This window comes from Thamnophis sirtalis, unplaced genomic scaffold, assembly GCF_051295495.1.
Source record: "Thamnophis sirtalis isolate CommonGarterSnake01/CBP01778 unplaced genomic scaffold, rThaSir2_p1.2 scaffold_10, whole genome shotgun sequence".
Lineage (NCBI taxonomy): Eukaryota > Metazoa > Chordata > Lepidosauria > Squamata > Natricidae > Thamnophis > Thamnophis sirtalis.
In genome coordinates this window covers 60,215,019-60,232,615 of record NW_028261390.1, presented here as the reverse complement: position 1 = coordinate 60,232,615, position 17,597 = coordinate 60,215,019, and the positions used below count along the sequence as shown (strand labels likewise).

Genomic DNA, 17,597 nt, shown 5'->3' with positions numbered 1-17,597 from the left:
AGTTGGGGGGAACATGGGCCAGTCCTGGAGTCTGGGGAAGGCTCTGATGAGGACTCTGGCAGAGGCAGAGAGCCGTATGCCAGTTATCAGGTACCTTCAGAACCAGACATCAGTGAGGCAGATGAACAGCTGGAGCCTGTTCCCAGTGTGTGCATGTGCAAAGTTGCCAGACAAAGGGAACAGCTAAAGAACAGGGCACTTGGAATAAGGCCATAGGTGGACAATGAATGGCCTCTCCCAGAGGAAACAAAAATGAGCGAAAGGGGAGTGGAGTTTGCAGGAGACAATTAGTTCACTTAATTGGTTCATGTCTGTCCGAGACTCCTTGCCAAGTTTGCAGATATTGGCCTGTCAGTTCTCCAAGCCAGATAAGGTCTGTGACTGTAAATCTTCCCTTGAAAGTCTTTGCTGAATGTGAATGAGCAGATGTCAGCATTCCAAGTATCATGTAGAATTAAATCAGAGTCCAAGGCAAATTGATCCTTAAAGTTCCAATTTAATAAATCAGCACATCTGTGGAAAATCCCAATTCTGGAAGTTACATCGTATTCCCACCCAGTTGAAAGTTCATGATCTTGTCCCCACACCCACAAATCCATCCATCACATGATCCAATCTTCTTCCATGCTGACATCTCCACTCAGCTGTTTCCGGTCATATGCAGACGTGCGAAGATAAAACATGACCTTGGCTTCTAGGAAAGAATGACAACAACACATTCCACAATTCTACTCCTTTCTATTCCCCCTTCCCAACTACTACACTAATGAAACAGCATAATGAAATAAGAGAGAGTATGGCAGGCCAAAGATCCTAAAAGGGATATAACTGCAGGCCTGAGAGCAGAATTCACAATCAATTAATAAAATGGTTTTTTTGTTGGGACAAGGAGTTTGCTTCATACTCTTTGGAAGCCTCGGTCAGAACATCTTAAAGGCTGAAAAATTGCAGTGGATGAATTGCTAGAAAACAACAAAACATTTCCGTCTCTCCATACCTTGGCACAAATAATGCATACAGCTGACATAGTAAGAATGAAATAAAGTAAAATAATCTCCTAGGGAATCTCCTTGCCTGCCTGAGAAAAAAAGTACTTGGAGAAAACGTGTCCTTGTGTTAAAAGTAGAAAAAGCTTATGTAAATCTTTTAATTCAGCAAGGTGACAAATGACAGCCAACATTTCACCTCTCTCCTTTTTGACAGACTCAAAGCAATTCAGCAGAGATTGCCTTGTTATGTCAACAGAGGGCGAACATATTTTATTTGCCTTACATTCTTGGAAGCATAAATTTACTGTGCTAAAATGTTATTGCACTTCCCATGAAAAAGCTGTAGCCATAGGGAGAGCACTATAGTGTGAGTTGAGTTTCATTCAGGGATATTCCAGGCTTGATTCGTCTTCATTTAGCCTGTCTCATACTGAAAGGGGCAGGGGTAGGCGGGGCTCAATGGTCATGTGACTGGGTGGGTGTGCCCAACTCAACATCACTCACATCGATGGGCGCTTCATCTTAGCTGTTGCAATGTAATAAAAGTTAACTGGAGAGGCAGTTTCTGTAAGCAGGGCAATAAAGATTAGGCTAGAAACAACACTAGAATGTTTCCTTCCTGCCTTCCTTACAGGATTAGCCCTGTTAAGTGGGAAAAAACAAAAAGAGATTTCTTCCAACAATCGGTTCTCTGAACTACTTAGAAAGTTACCAACCGGTTCTCCTGAATAGGTGCGAACTGGCTGAATCCCACCACTGGAAAGGGGAATGTTTTGCTCACAAGGGAAGACTGCAGGCCCCATTACATCCAAATGCTGACTCAAAATTAAACCTCTTTTTGAACATTTGAGGTTTTTTATCCAAATCAAATCAAATCAAAATATACCCTGGCTTCAGAGGTGGGCAGAAGCACATGCAAAGCGAACCAGTACCAACCGGTACAGGAACCCACTCCTGCCATGGCCACATGTTTTAAAATTATACAAAATGCATATATACATTCAAGTATATTAGCATGTTGTTCACTCTCTTCACAAATCTCCCTGGATATATGAGCCCAGACTTAAATTTTATCATCTCAAGATCCATATTTATAGAAGGAAGATTTTATGGAAATGTCAGAGGGCATACAGCGCGACTACTATTTTGAGACAACCCAGGAGCAAAATATAGTACACAAAGGTTTTGTCTTTAAAACACTGTTTATATACAAGACTTATATATACATACATAAACATGTTACACAAATACCAGGCAATCAATCAATCTTCAACTCTATACAGAGATACACGAGGAAAGAGAGACACCCTCACATGGCCTCCCTTATATATACAGCTTCTTAAAGTGGCAGTAACTCTGCTGACTCATCCTCAAGTCATTATCTCAGTTTACAGCCTTACAGCAGCTGGGCAGCTAGTAAATTCGTCATTACCCTGATAGGAACATACTGGATTTGTTACCCAAAACTGAGCTCAGAACTACAGAGAATTTGTTTGTTTGTTTGTTTGTTAAAATGTAAATGATTGCTCAACTCATTTTCAGTAAAACCAATAATGCCTCAGTGCCCTGGCAACAACAGTCAATCAAATAAAACACTCCATGCACTCCATCCCATTCTAGGTTCTGCAGGTCCAATGGCAAAATCAGATTTTCAGGACCTTGCTAAAGAGTATCAAAGTGGAGACCATTCTTATCTCAGCAAGGATATGTTCCATAGGGAGGGACCCACCACGTAGATAACCCTTCTTCTTGATCTCCCTCCTCCCTTCAGTAGGTTGGGTAGATCTAACTGGGAAAAGATGGTCCTTCAAATGCCCTGGTTTTGCAATTTAGCAACAGTTTATTATGTATTTTTGGATATTGATAGATTGCCTGATTAGATTTTAAGGCCATCTGGCCCCCAAAAAAACTCTAGGCAGCTTACATATTGTAAATTGATATATGTGAGATGATGGAAGATGATAGATAGATAATGGATGGATGGATGTTAAAAAAAGAATTTGGCTGTCTAGAGAAAACCACATAAATAACTTTCCCTCACCCTAAAAAAAATAATAATTACCAGGTCTCTACAAATACCTTTAGCCCAAGCTTGGCAACCCAGTCACATCTTAAGATTCTTCTGTAACATTTAAAGGGTGGGAGCAATTTATATTTCTGAAGGATGCTATTCTGGAACATAGGCATTGCAACAGAAAATGCATGTTTTTCTGTTTTGCAAAACGACAACATTTTACACACACACACCAGAGGTGTTATTTAGCAGGTTCTGACCAGTTCTGGAGAACCGGTAGCGGAAATTTTAAATAGCTTGGAGAACCGGTAAATACCACATCTGACCGGCCCCGGCCCCATCTATTATCTGCCTCCCAAGTCCCAGCTGATTGGGAGGAAATGGGGATTTTGCAGTAACCTCCCCTGGATTGGGGAAGGAAGGGAGATTTTCCAGCATCCTTCCCCTGCCACACCACACTACGTCCACCAAGCTGCACCCACAGAACTAGTAGTAAAAATGTTTGAATCCCACCAGTCACACACACACACACAGAAAAGTAAGACAAGTACTAAGGAGTTTTATAAAATTGTTTCGTTCTAGACTTGAGCAAAACTATTGTTCCAGCAATGGATACTCTATCTAATCTCCTTTTTAACTTTTGAATTAAGTTTTTTTTTTAATGTTGTATGCCGCCCTGAGTCCTTTGGGAGAAGGGCGGCATATAAATCCAATAAACAAACAAACAATACTTGGTTTGCCAAAAATACCTGAAGGCAGTTATTACATTTTGCTGAAATCCTTCCTTAACAAAACAAATATAAACTTTCCAAGAATTCTCTATTTTTTTCTCCCAAGGCTCTTATCATCTTGGACATAGTTGAACCAATGTGTAATACAAAAGATTGGTTACTTATTTTGATCTCAGTGCTTTATTTGTCTTGATGTGGCTGTAAATGGTATGTAGAAGTAACCTTGGTGAAAGAATGAAAGGAAAAAAGACAACTCAGTACTTGGAAAATGAAAGCCGAAGGCATGCTGTCATGATTCTGTTATAGTATCCTATTGTAATGAAGTAGTGTTCTTTTTTTCTGAAGAGCTAGCATCAACTGTGCATTTTTCCTTTAATAGTTCATCCCTTCCTACATCAAGTTCATCTTCATATTCCTTTACACTGGTATAGAATTGCAGTTGCTTTTTGGAAACTACATCACACAATTTGGCTCTTATTCAGCTTATGAATCTCAAGATACCACTGAGTATGCTTACTCAATCAGCTCTGATTGAATTCATTTAATTGCAGCATAGTCTAAGCAACTTTTTGCAAGTATTTTTTACTAGGATTTTACTGGGAGACTATTTGCTGAAGCTAAAATGTCTAGCATACCCCATGGTTAATTAAGGTTACTACATCAAGTAACTTCAAGTAACTTGAAGATTTCTATATCAAGAACAATATTACGTTATTTTGGCATAACATGCTCTTGGTGTAACCACCTTAGTTCTCTTCTGTTAATCAATGTATTTTTCTTTTTTTTAAAGATCACAAAGGGATTGTTTAATAATCTAGTTTGGAGTTTGCCAAGGATCAGAGACAAGTAGACTGCCCTTCATTACCCATTTCACCCCATTTTGAAGATAGGAATAATATTTGCAGTTGGAAGTCTCTTTGATCCTATACGCTATTCAGTGTTTTTCAAACTTGGCAACTTTAACGTGTGGAGTACAACATGCTGGCTGGGGAATTCTGGAAATTGGAGTTCACACATTTAAAGTCGCCAAATTTGCTCTATACCCATCTGCCATGATTTCCCAATATTCTCAAAAAGTTTATATCCTCAAGATATTTGAAGACTCTTGAATGTAATTTATCTGGGCTAGAAATGTATAGTATAGTAGCCCAGTATTTTCTGACTATCACTTTACTTACCTTGGATTGTAACTATCTCACTTGATTGGTTAAGATCCATTTAATCACGGTTGCCCTTTTGGGAGAAGATCACAGTAAATTAAGCATTTGAAGCATTTTTCCCTCTTCCCATTACCTCCTCTGTTCTATTTTTGGCAAATAGTGAGCTTGCTCCTTCCTTTTCATTGTTCTTATTACTCACCTGGTGAAAAAGTTATTTTTATTTCCTTTCCTTTCCTTTGCAAGACTATCTCTCTTTTAACTTTAGCCTTTCTCACCTCTTCTGTTCTTAGCTGATACACTTTCTTGGCAATTTCACTATCTTCTATTTCACAGATATATTCCTTTCAATTCTTGGCTCAGTTGAAATGAGCTGTACCTTCACAGGAATAGTGTGCACCAGTACATTTACTATCTTTAAAACACCTCCTATACTACTTTTGACTTAAGAATTTCTGTCCGATACTTAGTACTATTCTAAGTTTGTTTTCTAATGTTTCGTTGTGCCTATACAAAAATGCTCCAGTTGCATTTCTTCATGGTCACTACTTCCCAAGCTCCCCACTGCTTTTACCATTTCAGTTAACTTTTTCCAATTGATTAGAATCAGAGATGGGTTCCTACCAGTTCGCACCAGTTTGGTAGAACCGGTTCGTCAAATCTACTGAACGGGTTAGAAGAGGTTCCACCAGAAAGCAGACCACAGCTACAGAAAAGGTTCCAAACATTTTTGAAACCCACCCCATACACACACACACACACACACACACACACACACACACACACACAGACTCACACATAAAGAGAAAGAGAAAGAGAAAGAAAGGAAGAAAGAAAGAAAGAAAGAAAAAAGAAAGAAAGAAAAAGTGAGAGAGAGATGAAAGAAAAAAAGGAAAAAGGGACAGAGAGACAAAAGGAAAGAAGGGGAGAGAGAGAGAGAGAGAGAGAGAGAGAGAGAACACATGGCCGGCAGGCCACTCCCACCAGGTCACATGGCCGGCAAGCCACTCCCACAAAGGAGGCCACACCCACAGAGTAGGTTCGAAATTTTTTTGAAACCCACCACTGATTAGAATAAGATTTAGGAATGTTGTTCCCCATATATTTTCTTCAGTCTTCTTTAAAATGAAACCATCAATAAGACCAAGTCTTTGGGGTATCTTGCAATTGTATCTGAACTGATTTTCTAATGGTTGTTTAGGTATTTAAAAGGACCCATCATTACTAAATGCCCTTTCTCAGAGTTCTCTAATCTGCTTCAGAAAAGCATTATCCAGATTGTATGCCTGGCCCCTTAGTGGATTGAAGGCTAAAACATGAAGACTTGTTGCAGGAATTGGATATATCAAAGCTAGTGAAAAGAAGGATTAGGGGTGACATGATAGCAGTGTTCCAATATCTAAGAGGCTGCCACAAAGAAGAAGCTATTCTCCAAAGCACCCGAAGGCAGAACAAGAAGCAACGGATGCAAACTAATCAAGGAGAGAAGTAACCTAGAATTAAGGAAAAAAATCCTGACCATTAGAACAATTAATCAATGAAACAACTTGCTTCCAAAGTTGTAGGTACTCCAGCACTGGAGGTTTTTAAGAAGAGTTTGGACTCCTGTTTATCTGAAATGGTATAGGGTATACATATGAATATAAAGTGTGTGTGTGTGTGTGTGTGTGTGTGTGTGTGTGTGTGTGTGTGTGTTTGAGTTATGGATTGAACTAGAAGACTTCCAAGGTCCTCCCAGTTCTGTTATTCAGCTTATTTTGCATAGCATGTCCCAGTAGAACATCCATTGTTGTTTCCCCTTCCTATCAATTTTGCCCAAATACTTTTGATTGGATGTTCATGGTCAAAGTCCTGGATTTCTACAGAGGTACACACTTCTTTCACAAAAACATTCCTTCTTCCCTTTCGACTGTCATTTTTGTTTTGAATAAGTTACTTCTATTTATTTATTCTTTCACTCCATTAATGTGCTTTATAAGAGACCTCAGTAATGTCCAGTAAATCATGTTCACTATCATCCCGTTTTAAGATTTATAATTCTTCCTGTTTGTTCTCTATGCGCCATACTTTTGTACACAAACTTTGGTTTACATTCTTAAAACAAAATGCTACTGTTATTTTTTAATTAGTCTGTTATTAATAGCAATAGCAGTTAGACTTATATACCGCTTCATAGGGCTTTCAGCCCTCTCTAAGCGGTTTACAGAGTCAGCATATTGCCTCCAACAATCTGGGTCCTCATTTCACCCACCTCGGAAGGATGGAAGGCTGAGTCAACCTTGAGCCGGTGAGATTAGAACCACTGAACTGCAGATAACAGTCAGCTGAAGTGGCCTGCAGTACTGCACCCTAACCACTGCGCCACCTCGGCTCTATAAATAAAAGCCAACTGTGGATTTTGTACACATTTATCAGTCCCCTTCATTATATAAGGTGATTTTCCAATCGTTTCAAGTTTCAAGTAGTTTCATATTCAAAACTCATTCAAATCATTCTGAAAGTGTTTCACATTTAAAGTTGCTAATTTAAACATTCATACCAAAGTATTGAAGAGATACCAAGAAAAATCTCCCCCCTGCCAAAAAAAATCCATGTTATTAATGTTGAGCAAAAACCAGACATATTTATATCACTGCCCAAAGCCAGCAGCATTAAGATTTTATTTTGCAATGACACTACTTCAGTTTTTAGTAATTTAGGCGTATGACAGTAGAGTATAAGAGATATTATTAATGCTTAACTCTGATATTGCTTTGGGAAATTAGAGTGATCAAATATCAACTATTCTCTGTTTATTTTACATTTTCAATATAGACCATCAAACCTTCCCATTTTTTTTAAAAAAATAGACCGGTTTGTTATATATTGAATGTCATTTCAAAGAACTATGAAGAGGATATTAAAAAAGTTCAATTACATGTTACCTTTTGTCTACCTTATTTGATTTTACCGTGCTGATTTGTCAATCTAATATATAAACGGGACCGTTTTGTTTATTCTGACCAGAACAGGCAATGTTCTCCTACAGAAACTTAATGTATCTTCTTGAGAATTTCCCATGTATCATCAAAGAATCCTGCATCTAATGGTCTTTCTAAAGATTCTTATAATTAGCACCTTTATTGCTTGATATCTTTCTTCTGTCTTTTGTTTTATCACAAAAGATACTACTAGATAAAGTAGAAAAATGTGGATGTTTAGGGGACTGGAGGCTAAAATATAGTTGCAGGAACTGGGCATTGCTAATCTAGGGAAGAGAAGGACCGGGGAAATTTATCCCCTTCCCTTTTTAAGTTGTGAGCCGCCCTGAGTCCCCCCAGGGAAAAGGGCGGCATATAAATAAACTCAATACCAATCAATACCAATATCTTCCAATATTTGAGGGGCTGCCAAAGAGAGGACCGGGTGGGTGGATGGTATCAAGCTATTTTCCAAAGCACCCAAAGGCAAGGAATAATGGATGGAAATTGAACAAGGAGAGATTCAACCTGGAAATAAGGAGAAATTTTCTGACAGTGAGAACAATCAACCGATGGAGCAGAAGTTGCCTTTGGAAGTTGTGGGAGCTTCATCACTGGAGGCTTTCAAGAAGGGATTGGACTGCTAATTTTCAGAATGGTTGGGTCTCCTGCTTGGGCAGAGGGTTGGACTAGATGACCTAAGGTCCCTTCCAACTCTGCTAATCTGTAAACTTTTTAAATAGAGAAGGAGCACTGTAGCAAGTCATTCGTCTTACTATCAAATGACAAGGACTATTTTTTTAAAAAAAAAACAAACCATAAATGCCATTGCTGATAGTGGTAGTTGCTAATAAACTAATAATTGTTTAATACCCCAAACTAACTGAAGTGTGAGAAAACTAAAAAAAAATTGGGACCCAGATGCATTTAATGTCGTGTAAAACTTGGATTTAACTGTCTGCCTGTCTTAGGAAAGCTAACATGTTTGTTACCTAGTTTTTATTACTAAAGAGGGGAAGCATCAATTACACCCAGTGTCAAAAGCAAGATGCTTCTCAGTACCATTTCCTGAGGATTATTGGTTTCCACATTCATTTAACGGCTTTCCGCTGCAGAAATAAAATGCTGCACTCTATATCATCTTTCTTGTGACCTGTCATGACTTTTATAGTTTTATATCTCCAAAGATATATCTAGAAATCAGTTTCTTTTTCCCACCAACAGCATGCTTGTTTGAGGATTTCAATTACTGTAATTCTTATTTTGATGTCCAGGGGTGGGCTTCAAAAATTTCAGTAATAGGTTCCCTGCCCAGTTGCTGGGCGGGTGTGGCCTTGGTGGGTGTGGCCTAGTCAGTCTCCTGCACCATGGCTGCGGGCGTTTTCGCCTTCCCCCGGTTTTGGAGGCTTTCCTCGAGCCTCTGGGAGGGCGAAAACTGCCTTCCTGGGGTTCCGAAGGCCGGAAACGGGCCTGCTTCTGGCCTTCCATGAGGCCCATTTCCCCCACAACCAACAAATTGTATGACAGCTGGAAATGCGGACAAACCCAGCATATACCTCCATCCTCCCTTGGGAAGGTAGCTGAAGGCGCCGTCTATGACACTGGCAAAGAACTGCCCACCTGTGATGAAAAGTGTATTTATGGTCACTAAACGGCCTCTCAGGTGAGGTGGGGCCACTTCTGCTATGTAGACAGGGACCATCAGCGAAGCAATGCCTATGCCTTCCCGAATCTCTGCATGGGCCCAGTGTTATATATGCAAATGTTAGAGGAGTGTTGAGTATGCAAATAACTGAGGGGAAGGAGTGTTATATATGCAAATGTTCCCTGTTACCAGCTCTCTGATTGGCTGGTCATTTGACAGTTGCTTTGGGCTCGAGTATAAATACCCTGACAGTTGCAGGGACGTTTTGAATCGCTTGTCATCTCGCAATAAACATCTTACTCTCTGATTCCATGGCTCCTGCGTCTTTCCCCTCACACACATATCCAACACCCTGCACTTACCTCGCATCCAAAACGGGCCACAAAGAGACCCGAGGAGACCCTAGGAGGGGAAGGGCAGGGTGGGAGGGGTGGGGAAGAAGGGGCCAACCAAGGGTGAGATTTGGAGGTTCTCCAAACTGGCCATAACATTAGCTACGGGTTCTCCTGACTCCAGGCAAGCCCATAGCAGCCCGCCCGTTTATATCTGATCATATTAAAAACATCTGCAAATATATTGTAATTCTGGTGGGTTTTTTTAATGTACATTTGCCCCTCTTTTTCCCACTCTCAGGAACATGGTATTCCAACTGATATCGGCTATGCTGTGGCTCCACATCATTCTGGTGTCTACCCAGTTCACATTCAGCTTTACGAAGCTTGGAAGAAAGTCTGGGGTATTAAAGTGACCAGCACCGAAGAATATCCTCATCTGAAACCTGCACGGTACAGACAGGGCTTCATCCACAATGGCATCATGGTACATTGCATTTCCATTATTTCATAATTGTTCCTGTGCAAAAATAACTAAAGCAGATTTGTTTGCTTGCTTTTAACATTAATATAGCTGCCCATCTTATTTTTTTTTAAAAAAAACCTCTGGCTGGATCAATCAAAAATTAAAACAACATCAAAGCCACGTTAAAACTATAAAAAACTAGGTGCCAAGTCAAACTTCTGATATGCAGTCACCTCATCCTATCATAGGGACGCGGTGGCTCAGTGGCTAAGATGCTGAGCTTGTCCATCAGAAGGTCGGCAGTTCAGCGGTTCGAATCCCTAGCGCCGCGTAATGGAGTGAGCTCCCGTTACTTGTCCCAGCTTCTGCCAACCTAGCAGTTCGAAAGCATGTAAAAAATGCAAGTAGAGAAATAGGAACCACCTTTAGTGGGAAGGGAACAACATTCCGTGCGCCTTTGGGGTTGAGTCATGTTGGAAACATGACCACGAAGACGTCTTTGGACAGCGCTGGCTCTTTGGCTCTAAAATGGAGATGAGCACCGCCCCCTAGAGTCAGGAACGACTAGCACGCATGTGTGGGGAACTTTTACTTTTACCTATCCTATCATAGCACTTAGGGAAAAAGCCATGTCTTTAGCGTTTTGTGAAAGACTGAGGAAGTTGGGAACCTACTGAAGTTCAAAAGGCAGAGTAGTACCATAGGGCAAACCTTTCCAGCAGGAAGGCATGCTTCCTGGCTCTCATAAGTTAGCAATGCTTAAGGGCAGGAATGATTTGATCTGATAAAACAAATGTTAGAGAAATGTGGCAAGCAGTGTGGATCTGGCCCACACTACTTGCAATTCTGATTTATTTATTTATTTTAATTGAACAGTCTCTGTTGGATGTTACAACTGGGCTTAAATTTTCTTACAAGAATTTAGAGGGAGCTCGAAGGAGAGTTAGAATATATATCCTGCTGGTGTATTTGTTTAAGGTGCATGCTTTTCTTCGTGTTATAAATACCTAGTATTGGCAAAGTTGGTAATTCATTTTGCATCATATCCACAATACAATTAGAACTGAATAAGCAGATTATACATCAGTGGCTAAGAGGCTGAGCTTGTCAATCAGAAGGTCGGCAGTTCAGCAGTTTGAATCCCTAGTGCTGCCTAATGGAGTGAGCTCCTGTTACTTGTCCCAGCTTCTGCCACCCAGCAGTTCCCACTTTGGTGGGAAGGTAACAGCGTGCCGTGTACCTTCGGCATTTAGATATGCCAGCCACATGACCACAGAGATGTCTTTGGACAGCGCTGGCTCTTCAGCTTAGGAACAGAAATGAGTACCGTCCCCTAGAGGCGGGAATGATTAGCACATATGTGCGAGGGAAACCTTTACCTTTATATATATACATATACATACAGTGTGTGTGTGTGTGTGTGTGTGTGTGTGTGTATGTCTACAAACAACTTATAGCTACATTGTGTAGGATTACAACATGCTTTATTTTTTAACAAACTTAGAAAGCATGCACATTTCTTCCCCCCAGTCAGTATTCAGAAGCAGATGTAATATTTCCAGCCAAGGTAAAGAGAGGGCAGCTGTTTATACGATCTCTTGAATGTCATGGCAAAAGGTCAGAGCAGTTGGGCTGGGGTCATATCCTCATAGGATTAAGTTGGTCCATCAGTTAGATAAAAAAGACTAGCTAGCTGGCAGCTATAATAACCATGTAGAGATAGGGAACAGATTGGAACACAAGGACAGATGAACATTATCTACAAATGAAATGTCAAGGGAATGTTAGGCAGATGAGACTCAGAAACCATTATTAGAGTCCATCACTATTCTATCAGTAAAAAGGTTGCTCATTATGTTTATATCTTAATCTCATGATTACAACATTGTTTCAAGAAAAGTTTGAGTGCAAAACAAAACTACACCACCGTAGTGCTTCTAGAAATATTTTGTGTAAATAAATATTTTGAATGAAGTCAGTTTCAAGTCTTTCTGCAAATGTGAAGGTTGTTTTTTCACCTGACTATGGTTGGTTACAGAAGTGTTAGAGGGACGTGGTGGCTCAGTGGCTAAGATGCTGAACTTGTTGATCAGAAAGGTCAGCAGTTCGGCGGCTCGAATGCCTAGCGCCGCGTAACAGAGTAAGCTTCCGTTACTTGTCCCAGCTTTTGCCAACCTAGCAGTTCGAAAGCACATAAAAATGCAAGTAGAAAAATAGGGATCACTTGGGTGAGAAGGTAACAATGTTCCATGTGCCTTCGGCATTGAGTCATGACCATAGAAGCATCTTCAAACAATGCTGGCTCTTTGGCTTTGAAATGGAGATGAGCATCAACCCCCTAGAGTCGGGAACCACTAGCACATATGTGCAAGGGGAACCTTTACCTTTAGCTTACAGAAGTGTTGAGGCCAATTTTTTTAAAAAAATAACCATATATTTCAGAAAACAATTGCTTAGAGAATTCAATCTTTAGTATTATAAGCAGCATAGACTGTTTTCGGCTCACACATATTATAGTCATTTTCTGCTGCTACATAAATATGGGCAAAGATTATGATAAACAGGCATTTGTCTAAAAAGATATATTTGAACAAATGGATTGAAGATGTATGGTTATTAGTCAAAACAATTCTACAATGGGTCAGTATTGGGAGCTCACCTCATGTGGCTGATTCCAGATTCTGTATTTCTTTGATGGGTCCACTTTAAATCTGTACACCTTAGCCTTGCCCTCCCTGTTACCCCCTTCTGTATGAAAATGCAAGTGATGACACGATTGAGGAAATAGCATTCTTTACAAAGTTTGAATTCACTTTTTTTATGAAAAGCCACCTATATATGAGGAAAGGAAGACTGGATGGAATTCTTTGAATTGTGAAGGAACCGCTAGGCTAGGCTGGCATTACTGGGAATAAAACATGACAGTATCCTTATGCGCTTCCCAATGGCAAGCTACTGTGATAATCCAAATTCTGGACTAGATGGATCTCTCATCTGTCCAACAGCCTTTTTTTTTTAGATTCTCACATTTATAATCATTTTGTGTTTCTTAGTACTGCATGTGTGCATGTAGGCATCATGTTTAAAGCATGTTTTCCTTCTGTGAAAGACGAAAAGAAAACATACGTTAAAATATATTTCTCACCTATGGTTTTACAAATGCTTTCATTTAAAAATAACATGAGATTATTCTTGAACCTAGTTAAACTTTGTTAATTTTTTATTTAAATATTTTTTTTCCAAAAATATATTGTTAACCTAAATTATTATTCAGTTTCTATAAATCATGTAATACTGTATTTATGTTTAAAGCAAGAATTATTCCAATCAGCACTTAATGTTCTTAAAAGACTTTCAAGGTGACACCTACTTAATGCGGAGGAGGGCCTGATTACATGATTATTACCATATGTTATGACATGGCCCTCAACTGATCTTCAAGGTGTATTGAAATTTTCAGTCACAGATTGAAAACTGCAGAGGTTTAGCTATCAGAATGTTACAGCTGAGGGAATGGTTCCACCACAAATCCGCGGTAGACTAAAGCGCGCTCGACGAAAGCGCGTACGTGACGTCATCACAGCGCGACGAAAACGGCACGCTGTGAGCGGTAAATTTAAAATTAATGCGAAAACCTTACCCTAACCCCCCCCAAACCTAACCCTAAACCTAACCCTAAGCCTAACCCTTAACCTAACCCTAAACCTAACCCTAAACCTAACCCTAAACCTAACGCTAACCCTTAACCTAACCCTAAACCTAACCCTAACGCTTAACGTAACCCTAAACCTAACCCTAACCCTTAACCTAACCCTAACCCTAACCCTAACCCTTACCTTTATGTGAATCGGCTTGCTTTAATTTAATTTTAATTTTAATTTAATTTATTTTTAATTTTATTTGTCGCGCTGCTGATGACGTCACGTACGCGCTTTGATCGGGCACGCTTTAGTGGACCGCGGTTTTGACGGGTCACGGAGGGAATCACATACCAATGCATCATACACCAGTGCATGCATGTTGTAAGTAGATATCCATACCAAAAGCTTGCTTGTTGTTGTTGGTTTATCTTAGGTACTCCCTCGGCAGACATGTGGACTTTTCACCCATACAATTTTTTACAAAGAATATCCTGGTGGCCCTCAAGAACTAGACAAAAGTATCCAAGGAGGTGAACTGTTTCTTACCATCCTTCTTAATCCTGTAGGTATTGTTTGTGTTTGAAGAGTAATAATAATACTTGCTGTATTATGATAATAATTATGTGCTATAGTAACATAATGCATGCGAATATTTAGAAAACAGCATGGTTTATTTCCAAATAAAACTTTGCCATAGATTAATACCAAATATTCTTTGAATGAAAGATTAAATGATAATGAAGATTAAAATATAACATTTACATTACATAATTTTTGAGAGTTTCCAAAAATACAACTTATTATAGTTGTATAACTATAGATCAGTGGTAGTCAACCTGGACCCTACCGCCCACTAGTGGGCGTTCCGCCTTTCATGGTGGGCGGTAGGGGTTTGCTGTAACTCTGCTTTATAAATTTTATAAAGTAAAGTTACTTCCCTATTTTATAAATCACCATTACTGTGAAACCGGTGGGCAGTTAGAAAATTTTACTGCTAATAGAGATACAAAAGTGGGCGGTAGGTATAAAAAGGTTGAATACTCTTGCTATAGATAGTTATGCAACTATCTTATGAAAACAGGTTAATACAGTATATCTTCAAGTTGTGGATATAGAATAAGCATTTCTTATGTAATGCCACTTAATGGTAGGACATTCAAGCAAGATTTTTTTTATTTATTGTTCATTGTTTTCAGTTCTCTTATACTACATATATTTCAAGTTGATGTGTAATCCTGAAATTATTTTATTCATTTTTAAAAGCAGCACATAACAATAATAAGACTAAAGTGAAGGTGGTACCAATAACACTGACCTCAAAATAATCGGAGCACCATTTGAACACCATTAACGTGGGCAAAATCACCATCAGTCAATTGCAAAAGGCAGAAATAAATTAGGTACTAGAATTAAGTTAAAAAATACAGATGACTTTGTCCTATACACCAAGGCTATTTGGCAATTTAATAAATTTTGGCAATTTAATAAATTTGTATGCTGCCCAATCCCATAGGACTCTGGGCGGCTTACAGCAAGATAAAAATAAGAATTAAAAAAATAACATGAGATATAATTTAAAAAACAGCACACCATACATTCCATTTAAGTGGGGCTGGACCTTGTTCAACAGCCCCAGGCCTGCCGGAACAGCCAGGTTTTAGTGGCTTTTCAGAAGGCTGAGAGAGTGGGAAGGGTCCGGATCTCTACGGGTAGACCGTTCCACAGGGCCAGAGCAGCTACAGAGAAGGCCCTCCCCCGAGGAGCTGCCAGCCGGCATTGTCCGGTCGACGGGACCCAGAGAAGGCCCAACCTGTGAGATCTAATTGGTCATTGGGAGGTATGTGGCAGGAGGCGGTCTCTAATTTAACCCATTATTTTCCATTATAGACAATTGTTAATATCCTACTATTTCTGTTTAGAGTGATTGCAATTACTAAGTGTGATTTTTTTAAAAAAAGAAATATAGCTAAAACAAATTTATATAAATGCTAGGCACTATACTGCTATAAATCATTCAGTCCATGAAAACCACCTTGTTTCCTCCATGTACTGCTTCATTTATATTTTGGTCACCCTGGCCAAACAAATAGGAAAGTTGGATTTTCAACAGTTACTGTTCCCATTATAAAATGAAAATATTAATCCAGAATATATGCAGAGTGAAAGAGACAGACTTACAAGAAAACCATATTTCAGGTATTCTGCAAAAGTAAGCTGGTTTCCACTTTCCAGTAAAATAGTAAAATTTTAATGCATAAATTGTAATTGTATATTTTATTTGATATAGAGATTCAGTTTTAATGATAGAGACTGATATATTTATTTCTTGCCCAAGCCTAACCTCTCATTTTAGAGAGACATCGTCCTGAAAAATTTGAGATCTGTTTACACAAGTAAGACCAAATGTCTGTATTAATTTTTTAACTTTTACCAAAACACAGACATATCTTTGAGGTTACATAATATTATCTTATCTCATTTCCTTATCCTTAGAGTCATCTCATGGAATTTAAGATTAAATTTCATATTGTTTTTATTAATAATGCTTGATGATTTGCTAGAGTATTCTGAATAAAGATAGATGTGTTTAGTGTCAATTGTATAATAATTATCATTTGTTGTAATCTATCACATACTCATGAGCAATCATGCCCTGTCACATCTAAACCTGAATTGGGCCAGGGAACTTGCTTTTCTTCAACATGTCATTATCATTCAACAACTAGTTCTTCATTTTTCCATTTTCTACATATATTTGGATTATCAATATTCAGTTTGCCTTAGATGTGATACAAAAAGACAAGGGCTTTTCATGGATAAGGAATAGCACTTAGACTTATATGCTGTCTGAGAATGCTATCGGGTGTTATAGCATTCTCCGAACAGTTTACAAATGTCATCATATTGCCCCAACAATTTGGGTCCTCATTTTACTGACCTCAGAAGGATGGAAGAATGAGTCAATTTTGAGAAAGTCAGTATCGAACTCCTTACTGTGGAGTTAGCCTGCAATGGTAGCATTAGTAGTAGCATTCTAACCATTGCACCACCACAATTCATTAGCCCATACAAGTAATCTTTACTTTGCAGTGTACATGTTTACTCTTACTGCTGCATTCTTAGTTATTTAAATACCATTAATAAATGTCAATATTTTCTTAATTTGTCTTTGTAATTTTAAATTTAATTTCAAATTTAATTTTTCATTTCTGTCATGATATTTGTGTTTATGATGTATGTGTCTAGTAAGCTGCATTTTTTTTAGTAGAAGATGGCCCAATTTCTAGCTTTCTAGACAAGTAGCATCCTATCAGAAAGACAAAATTATAGCTCTGGGAAACAAGTGGGTCATAATTTTATAAGTTTCCTAAATAAGGGTTGTGGAATTTATTTTTAAACAGTTGTGTAATAAAATAATTACTTCTGTATCTCAGGAGTGAAATATAACTTGACTTCAAAGAGTTTTGGAGAAGATTTAAATATATGGAACACTTGTATTTAAGCATTATTAAATGTATAATATGACCTACATTTCAGGCTAAAGGGAACTTTAATGATGCCTTTATTATTAAGAAAATTTCTATCTCCAAACTTGCTTATCATTGCCTCTACAGTGTGATTAGAAAATGTTCTATTCCTGCCTTGGCTTCACTTTAATCCTC

At 38.7% G+C, this 17,597-nt stretch overlaps 1 protein-coding gene across 1 annotated transcript in view; it reads left to right on the top strand.

Moving 5' to 3' along the window:
• Positions 1-17,597, top strand: part of NDST4 (N-deacetylase and N-sulfotransferase 4) — a 144,187-nt gene that overhangs the window by 80,815 nt on the left and 45,775 nt on the right. The window contains exons 5-6 of the mRNA XM_087724695.1: positions 10,130-10,315; positions 14,369-14,497. Coding sequence (XP_087580821.1) covers positions 10,130-10,315; positions 14,369-14,497 — 315 coding nt within the window. The remainder of the gene's footprint in view (positions 1-10,129; positions 10,316-14,368; positions 14,498-17,597) is intronic.